At 41.0% G+C, this 9740-nt stretch overlaps 1 protein-coding gene and 1 long non-coding RNA gene across 2 annotated transcripts in view; both read left to right on the top strand.

Annotated features, from left to right (window-relative positions):
- Positions 1-631: 631 nt before the first annotated feature.
- Positions 632-2254, top strand: LOC136446969 (uncharacterized). The gene is made up of 4 exons (XR_010757683.1): positions 632-801; positions 1694-1725; positions 1959-1997; positions 2182-2254. It is a non-coding gene; the product is annotated as an uncharacterized lncRNA (long non-coding RNA).
- Positions 2255-3777: 1523 nt separating this feature from the next.
- The window catches only part of LOC136447208 (uncharacterized), a 47135-nt gene continuing 41172 nt past the window's right edge, over positions 3778-9740 (top strand). The window contains exons 1-5 of the mRNA XM_066445924.1: positions 3778-3893; positions 4035-4130; positions 4802-4910; positions 6247-6335; positions 9530-9724. Coding sequence (XP_066302021.1) covers positions 4879-4910; positions 6247-6335; positions 9530-9724 — 316 coding nt within the window. The 5' untranslated portion in view covers positions 3778-3893; positions 4035-4130; positions 4802-4878. The remainder of the gene's footprint in view (positions 3894-4034; positions 4131-4801; positions 4911-6246; positions 6336-9529; positions 9725-9740) is intronic.

Raw genomic sequence — 9740 nt, 5'->3', positions numbered from 1 at the left:
AACCTACTTTACAAACATTGAACGAAGAGTGTTCTTTGAGGGTAGAAAAAACACTTCGCTTGCGGATATCAGTAATCGATGTCAGGGTCATTGAAAAAGATACCAAAACGCACCGTAAGCGAAAAAATATTGCTGACAATGCCTCTCAACAGTACTTGTGATTGCTGTAGAGTCTTCAATATAACCAACTTCATTCTTCAACAAAAACCGCCACCAGTGACGTGAAACCAAGTAGCACTCATTTCACAATACATAAGTAGCTGTAAGGACTCTCGTGTGGTCGATTTTTTCTCAACCACGCCACTAAGCGCACAGTGCTCTAGACCTACTTTACTCCTTAACTGAACGGCAACATTCTGATGTACTGAAGAGTCCAACAATACCTTCTCTCCATAAGTATCATGTCCACTGTGGAGACTCTCGATGATAAAGAGGTCTTGTCAAGTGTTTACTCTGTTATACAACCGTCAGCAAAAATATGAATTGTCTCAACACTTGAAGTGGTATTGAACCAGGATGTCTCTTTTGTTTGCTTTGATGAGTTCCGTATCTAGAAGTGTGCCTTTTGCAAGGGGTATAAAAAGGGGACCCCAGCCCCCGATTCCTCAGTCCCACAGGGACCACAGTTTAGTTTGGACTACTACTGTGGATTTATCTTTGCCCCTCTTTCCTCCATCGAAGCCTATCTTATCCTGTGGGCAATTTAGCGGGGTAAACAGGAAGAAAGCCAAAAGTGAGAATGGCACGACAAAGTGCCGAGCTCGCTATATTTCTAGCCGTGCTGGTGGCGTTTTCAACCACGTAAGTTGATGTATAGTTTCTTTTGTCAAAACTAGTAGAAGAATCTTCCTGCTAACAACTAGATGAGTAATGAGTACTGCAGTTAGAAAACTAAGTTGTTTTTATGAGAAGTAATGTCAAAAAGGAAGATGATCATAGTCCTTTGTCAACATTTTGAAGGGATTCGTCAATGTCAATGTATGTCTTTGTCATACCAATGTGACCGACGGATCCGGACCGAGCGCAATTCTGAATTTACTAAAAACCGCCAGAGACTCAAAAAAATGTTTCTATAATCGCTGGATGTCTAATGAAGTGATTCCAAAAAAAAAAAAAAAAACGAGAAAAGAGTTCTGCAGTTAGAAAACTAAGTTGTTTTCATGAGAAGTAATTACAAATGTCAAAAAGGAAGATGATCATAGTCTTTACAACATTTTGAAGGAATTCGTCAATGTCAATGTCTTTTTTTGTCATACCAACGTGACCGACGGACTGAGCGCAATCCTTCAAATTTTCTAGAAAAACCGTCAGAGAACTGTATAAGGGACTAGAGAAAAGTTTCTATAATAGCTGGATGTCTAATGAAGTGACTTTAAAGAAAAGTTGCGCAATCACGCTGTCCTGTACGAAGATTATTTGCTAGAATTTCGATTATTGTTTGTCTAACATCCGACATTTTGATCTGTCCTCGTTGCCTCAAATTTCACCAGCCATGTACTGTTGGCGATCAAAAGTCGGATTCGCTCACATCTTAACAAAAAGACTTCAGCCTTGTCTGGTCACGCATTTGTTTTATAAGAACCTGCCCCGCCTGTACTTACCCATAGAAAACCTTGTACAGAAACGCTTCACGTACAATGAGAAACCGGACATAAGTCCGGACACTGACTTTTGTTTCATTCCATTGTTTCAGTAATGCGGCTATGAACAAATACCTCAGTTATGGTAAGTCATTGCATACATTTTAACACTTTAGAAACGGACTGAAATTTTGCGTACTTTCAACGTTAACGCATCAACTCTAAGCTGACTGTAAATATATGCATAAAATATTCAAATGAGCTACGTCTTTAGTCGCAAACGATACTTATATCAGAGCATCAAGTTTTTTTCTGAATCTTCTGCACTCTATGCCAATAATGTATAACTTCCGTGTTGTTTTCTCGTCTTTCTAACAGATGACATGACCTATGATCCATCACTGCCCTACTTTGGCGGTAAGTTTTGTCGTCTTCTTGGTTTCGTCCAATTAGATTCTTGATGATGTACCTTCTAGTGAAAAACTGAAATGAACATCAATTAAATGTAGATATCGTTACTCTTCATGTCTATACAACATAACCACTTGTGCATGAAGGTTGAAGTTTCCCTGCGTATTGAAATTATGAATATTTTCATCAGCCAACAACAAGTGCAAGAATCCCGCCGTGCCAAAGAATGGGAGGGTTCAATGTCATCTGACTGAAGATACCATGTAAGTACCAATACCGTCATCTATATATCTACCAATGTAGGCCAGTTCATTTACATCTCTTTGCAAAAACGAGACAGTGTTATACGTTCCTGACGCAGCATACTGTTACCAACATGCTATTTTGGAATATCAAGTAAAATGTACTGTCTCTCTACTTTCATAAATTAGGTTGTTTGTATAGAATTTATGGTGGGACATTAGTAATAGTTGTGTATAAGTTAATAAAGTTCTTCTTCTCTTCTATGACACAAAATGTACAGCTAGTGACATTGTGACACGAAATGTTTAGGGTGAAACGTAAGAACAATGTAAGATATCTCGCAATTTCTAAAACGAAATGGGCATTCCTGTGTTAGAATAAACTGTAAAGAGCTGTAAGCCTGGAACCCGGCCTACTTATCTTTAGTCCGCTTCCAAAGGTCACTATTCCGCACCATTGAAATCGGATTAAAGCTAACAAGACTTGGTTCCATGCCATATGTGTGCGCGTATTACAGAGCTCTTCTATAACTAGCGGGACAAGTTTTTAGTGACATGTTGTAACATGTAGACTTATATAACGTCTAGACGAAGTGTGACCTCTCTTTTCCCAAGAGTCTCTCTCAAATCTCAGACGCTTCTTCAAAGTACTCATCTTGAAAGCGTTTCCTGCCAAGTAGACGTCTTCAATAGGCACATATCTCGAGTAACCATCCATGCTAATTATGAATTAGTTGAGTCTTTATGATTTGCAGATTATTCTCGTGATACTCATGTGAACCGTAATATGAAGAAGGAAGCCAAGCCTTTGATCATTTTACACTCCGATACGTACAAAGCCAAGAAGAATTGGTGCTTGAGCTCAAAGTAATTATAGATTAGAACTAGAACTGAAATTGTGTAAGAGAAATGATTGGGGAGAGGCTTAGTGGACCCATAGGATTTAGGAAAACCTGTAATGAGTGCCCACGAGCTAGAGGCATATCTTGAAGTGCGTCGCGTCTACGGTGTGCCGTCATCTAGTTGAAATGTTCGTCTTGTGCTGTAAAAAAATCTTTATCGTCACAACAAAAGTACAGCGACTTTCAGAAGCGTTTCTACCAACTGTACATAAAGATACAAATAAAGTAACCTACGTAGAAGAATATGAATAGAAAATCAACATGTTGAGTTCAACATGTCATTAATCAATACTACTGGTTCTAATTATAAGTTATAAACATGTGGAGCACATGTAGATTTTAGAATGTAACATAACATTGGATGTAGCCCTTAATATCGTTATACTTATCATTATTATATGTGTTGTTTGTACTTGAAATTGTCCCTCGGCCATGTATTTGCAATAAAATTTGAATTAAAAGGCACTACAACAGCCTCATTACTCAGATGGGTACCTACTGGCTGCACTTCAGATGGATGATGTGTACGTATTTGTGTGTATGGGGGGGGGGGGGTACCGGTGTAACAAGAAAGCTATCAATGTGAACTTCATGAAAGACTTAGGTTGCCTGACGGTGATTTTCTGTCCTCCCCAGAACGTGCGTAGCCAACTGCAAGGACGGGTACCAGTTCGACTCGAACCTGGAGAGCGTCCAGTACTCCTGCGTCAATGACGTGGGCGTCTGGAGCCCTGCCGACGAGTTCCCTAACTGCGTCCGTAAGTACCTATTCTCTAGTTAGAACAATTTCCCATGCTTGAAGTCACAACCACAACTCAAAAGTAGTAGGCTAATGTAGTCCTGCCATGTGCACACGTACATATAAAAAAAGTTCTTATTTCTGAAACTTCTCTTCACAGCGACTTGCTACTCTGGCTGCGCCAATGGAGGGACATGCGTGGCGCCCAACGTGTGCGCATGCCCACCGGAGTTTACCGGGGCACAGTGTGAACAGAGTAAGTATCCGTGCCTTTGGGATCTGACGTCGAGTCGTTTTACATATATTTGAACTCCTTTTGGGAGACTCACAATGCACTTATGGTGTAAAAAGGTCTGATATCTACAACCACTTGATAATTGCATCACACCATTGTCACACGTCATGTGTAATCCTTACTATCCTTCTCAAGAGTAAGATTTACATCAAAACATTACTTTTGACTGACTGACTGACTGACTGACTGACTGACTGTCTGTCTGTCTGTCTGTCTGTCTGTCTGTCTGAATGACTGCCTGTCTGTCCTTCTGTCTGAATGTCTGTCTGAATGTCTGTCTGAGTGTATCACTGTCTTAGTCAAAATGACTGGCTGTCTGTTTGTCTGTCTGTCTGTCTGTCTGTATGTCTGACTAATTTACGCACTCACTCACTCACTCACTCACTCACTCACTCACGCACTCACGCACTCACGCACTCACTCACTTAACAGATTTACAGATTTACGCATTGGCATGTACATCAAATATGGCATGTACATGGTGTCTGTATATAACCCGGGATGAACATCAAGTTAATTGTGACAGAGTCGTCCTGAGCAATCATATCTAGAGAAAATGCTATTCTTTTCTTGTCTTGGCAGATGACAATGTTTACCGTATAGTGTTAAATTTAAAATTCCTTTTTCCTCAGGGATTAACTTCCCCTGCGACACCCCGGTGGACCCTGACCACGGTAACGTGCATTGTGACAGTGCCAACGGGTACAAGATGTGCACCATCAACTGTGAGGCAGGGTTCAGGTGCGTACACATCAGAACACTGACATTTCTTCAACATAGTTTTCTTACGTACGCGAACTTATTTTTCTTATCCACTGAGAAGTTTCACCCAAAAAGTCTATGCAAGAAGTCTGATTTGGGGCTATGTTAATATGTGGTTACAACGACGCTTTTTATGTCTTTATGATACCATAATAAAACATACAAAAGATTCACCCGACTATCTGTATGTTGCGTAAGAATATTCGACTTGCGTAATAGGACATACTCTGATTTCATAACATGTATGACGTAGTTTCGTAACGTCTCAACTCCCAAGTCTTGTATAACCCATCTATTTTCATTGATCACTTGTTAAAGAATCCTAATACGTATGATCACAGGAGGCTAGCCACAGGGAACCTCAATCCGTTTATGTAAATTAGACGGTCGCGCGCGCGCTAGCCGTATACACGTGTCGGCTACAACAAAGTGCCATCTCCAAACAACTTAGTCTTGCTGGTGGGCAATGGAGAACCATTGAACCAAGCCATCACGGAACTTGGTCCACTAGGGTGGAACCAAAAGAATGATTTTATAACAATAGCCGTTTACTCAAGGGGAATTGGAGGACATTATGAAAGCAAATTGAGAGTACTTCTGATATTGATCTGAAAACTCTCGTCAACACAAAGGATTTTTTAGATAATAAAAAGGGTAAACTTTGGTGGTTGTCATGGATACGGATCATTCCAATTGAAACATTTTGACAAACATATCGACCAAGATTTCTAGAAAATTCTAGTTACGAAAGCAAGGATTATGAATGGACCAGATTGCACTGCGGTAGATTTATGCAAACAAAAAACGGACTTAAACTTTTAGTTGTTTTCTTGAGATATCAAACAAGAGAAAGATAGTTAAGCCACATGTAGGCTGCTAGGGCGATTACCCATAGTTTGCGGGGAAAATTTCTTGAAATGTGAAAAAAAAGAAAAGAATTGTCTCATTTTAACTTAGAATTGGGGCGATTAAAACACGTCGATCTTTTTCTCGTGAAAACGTAGGTGTGTTGTAGCCTCCGTTCCAGACTCCTTCTTTTTCAAGTTACCGTTTTCTTATTTACTACTACATGTTACTTGAAAAAAAATGTAATAATAAAACTTTAACTTGAAAAAGAAAACAGCAGGAAGGAGCTCGAGTCTGCAACGGAGGCTAGGTGTGCTGGTACTCTGATACCGATTACCATATATCAACAGTATGATCATAAGAATAAACAGTTGCTGTAAATGTTAGCTCACACATTACCTTTCGCTTGTTAGATGAACACACAAACAAGACAATATAGGCTGATGATGTTGTTTCCTTCCCCCCACAGACACTCCGTGGGCAGCACGTACGTGTGCGAGTTCGCCAGCGGCAAGTGGTCGCCAGGGTTGCTGGGAAGTTCATTCCCACCATGCATCGGTAAGTACGGCTTACTTATGAAATACACCAATAGCAACGTCTTCATACTCAATGTCCTCCTTGTAGATGAACGAAGACAGCTTGAGATTTCTGTCGACACTTTAAAAATATGATACCATTTTAATTTCATATCTGTTTTGTATAGTGCACTTATTACTGTGACCGTTGAGTCATGAGCAACCAAAACTTTGAAAGTTCGCTTAACGAATTTCATAGATAAAAAAATCTTTGTACATTTTGTATGTTGTGTTGTTGTCTTTTATATCGTCAAACTTTTACATAGCGCATCATTCAGATCATAAAATCAAGTCACACTGTGACTCACACAAACTGTACTCCAACTTTGATGATTCAACAGTCGTACACCTCTAGAAGTCTAGTGGTAGATGGAGAACGGCGTATAGCAACGCGCGCAGTGTCACGTTTCACATGTGTTATCTGATATTGCGGATTCATTTCATGAACGTCACAGAATAGTGTACTTGACTCAAGAGTCAGCAGGTGGCGCTTCCAAAAGAGTGCTTACGGTCCAAGTGGCAACACTCAAGTACTTCAAGTGTAATCGAAACACTCGAGACGGAGACATCAAATGTATAAATCAATATCTTAATCCACCAAATCCTGATTTCGCAACCCCACACTTATTCTTCAAGTGTGTTTTTCAAGTTTCTGAGCGCCCAACCTCTGCGCGTAAAAGAACCCAACATATTTATGGAGAAGAGGAGGGGTGACCCGGTGTGCTTGGCTATAAAAAGCGATCCACGTGGCGAAGCCGCATTGCACTTTCAGCTAACGTTACCGAAAAAGCATTCGTCTCAAGTACTATGTGTCGAGTTCGACAGAAAAAGAAGAAGAGGAGCCGGTGTACTTGAATCACTACTCTGCTTAGACCTCAGCTTACATGTAACATCTACTAAAATGATTCTGCCACGTCACATATGTCCAGCACCCTGAAAAAAGTGTCTAAAAAGATATGCATCCTCCAGCATGTTGCTCTCCTGCATATCTAAACTGTGCATAGATGGTGGGTGATGCACGGGAAGTTTATAAAACAATGTTTTTCAAAGTTGTAAATCTACTCGTATGTAACCCTGGCATGTAGTAGGTAGGTCCTAAACTCGTATGTAGCTCCTATCTCACTGACCCCCCGCGGCACGTTGGCGACGTCGCTGCGTCCTAAACAGGATTTGTGTAACAGTTGACTTTATAACAAGAATATCATGCAAAACATACAACTATGACTATAAAGACAACAAAACACACAAAGCGTAAAAAGATTCGTTTTTTATCGATGAAATTCGTTGAGCGCTTTGTCAAATCGCCCGATCGTAGCGAGGTCGCCAACGTGCCGCGGGCCCTGTGAGATAGGGGCTTTACTCGTACTTTGTCGGGAACTCGTGCAGTACTTTCCACAAAACGTGCCCGACGACTAGCTCTCAGCAAAACGTGTCCTACTTTCAGTTTCTCTCATCTTGTGCAAATGCGTGGCGATTTGATTTTCTCAAACGTCACCGCTCTTTTGGAGATGGTGGCTGCAGAAACAACTCAATTCCGGGGGAATTGATTAAATTTCTCTTGGAGTTGATTTCATTTCTGTCAGCTATGTGAAAAACAAATCCATATCACCAGAGTAGATAGAATTTTGGCATGGCATCTTCAATATCATCTGCAGTAACAGCTATACATATCAATACATGAAAGCGCCATGGTTTACAACAAGGCACCGGAAATGATATTGGTATCCCCTGGTTTTCTAAGAAGTGTTGCGAAGTGCTATGGTATCATATATTCTGTACATGTCTGATATGACGCATGCGCAGTGTCAAATACGGTGCGATTTCAAAACGAATGCACCAGCACATCTACTCAGAACCATATGCATAGAAGAATATTTCAGAACCAGTTGATCTGAAAAAAAAACAAAACACTTGGACTTGTAGACAAGCTAATAAGAATTCAACTGCACTTGCGTGGCGGAATATTTACACTGGCTTGTTAACGAACGTATAAAAACTTGGGGAAACCGCCAACAGCAGAAAACACTTTAGGTCCGTTTTGAATGTCATAAGAAAAGACCATCGTATGATGACGGGAAAACGGACATGATTTTCCCACGGTTATTTATTTGACGATAAGTGCATTTATTTCTGCTTGCTATTTGATACTACTAATCTCGAATAATGCCAGCGCAAGTCTGGCTCAATAGCATGGGCGTTTGACACAAAATATGTAATGAGTTCTTCTCGCGTCCAGAAAGGTTGCAATTATCACATTTGTGCAAATCAAACATTCGCATTTAGATATAGAAAGTTGAAGATATGATGAGATGCGCCATCTGTTTGTCATTTCTGTATTTCAGCAGTACCGTTCTCAAGCCGTGACCGCTGAGCGGCAATTTTTTGTTTTCTTTTGTTATTCAACATAATAAAACAAGGACAGAGTGGCGCTTCACTGAAGTTTTACAACTTATTTTTAAGATAAGTACATAAATCAACTAACTTAAGGCCAGAAAATAACACAAAGTACTGAGATAACAAAGAAAGAATTGACAGATAGCTCAGCGAATTCAGCAGAATTTCACAGAAATAGAATGGACCTTTTAAATTCTACGTCTTGTGTGTTTTGTTGTCTTTTGAATCATACTTTTACCTCTTGCATGATATCCCAGTTATGAAATCAAGATTGCACAAATCCTATTTTGGTCGCTGTGCGGTTGGTCAACGAGCGCCGTCTAGCGGAAAGGAACCATTAGTCAAGAAATCCAATACAACAACATGTCCAGGACCAAAGATACAAAACAGGAACTCCTGCTGCAGTACCAAGGTCAACCGCAAGGAGACCAAAATCCACCCTGGCCGTCGGGTTCACAACATAACACCTACCCACCTTACCAAGTACAATCGCAATCCCGGCCAGCTGTTCTTATGATATTCCCCTAGACACGCACGCACGCACGCGCGCGAACAAACAGAGTAAAAACTATACCTCAGTTTTTCACGAAGGTACTAAATAAGGAAACATCATCATCGGTCGACCCCCGGGGTGGACGGGATAAGTTGCTGCACCACCGAGGACCACACCAGCCATGGCCTCACTCAGTTCCTCGATATCGTTGTTGGTGTCTCTTAAGTCATGTACATAGATACAGAAACGGGGACGTCCATTATATAAAGATAACCCGTTTCCCGTTCCAGCTGGTAAAGTGGAGTGCACCACACCGGACCCCCCGGTGAATGGTATGCTGTCGTGTAACGTCACCAACGACAAGCAGATGTGCTACCCGACCTGCCGCAAGGGCTACCAGTTCGCCACGCCCATCTCCCAGTCCTACGTCTGTGACTCAAAGTCAGGACAGTGGTCGCCAGCTGGTGGTTTCCCGGAGTGTATCCGTGAGTTAAAAACAAC

This window comes from Branchiostoma lanceolatum, chromosome 13 (assembly GCF_035083965.1).
Source record: "Branchiostoma lanceolatum isolate klBraLanc5 chromosome 13, klBraLanc5.hap2, whole genome shotgun sequence".
Taxonomy (NCBI): Eukaryota; Metazoa; Chordata; class Leptocardii; order Amphioxiformes; family Branchiostomatidae; genus Branchiostoma; species Branchiostoma lanceolatum.
This window is presented reverse-complemented; position numbering and strand designations above follow the sequence as displayed.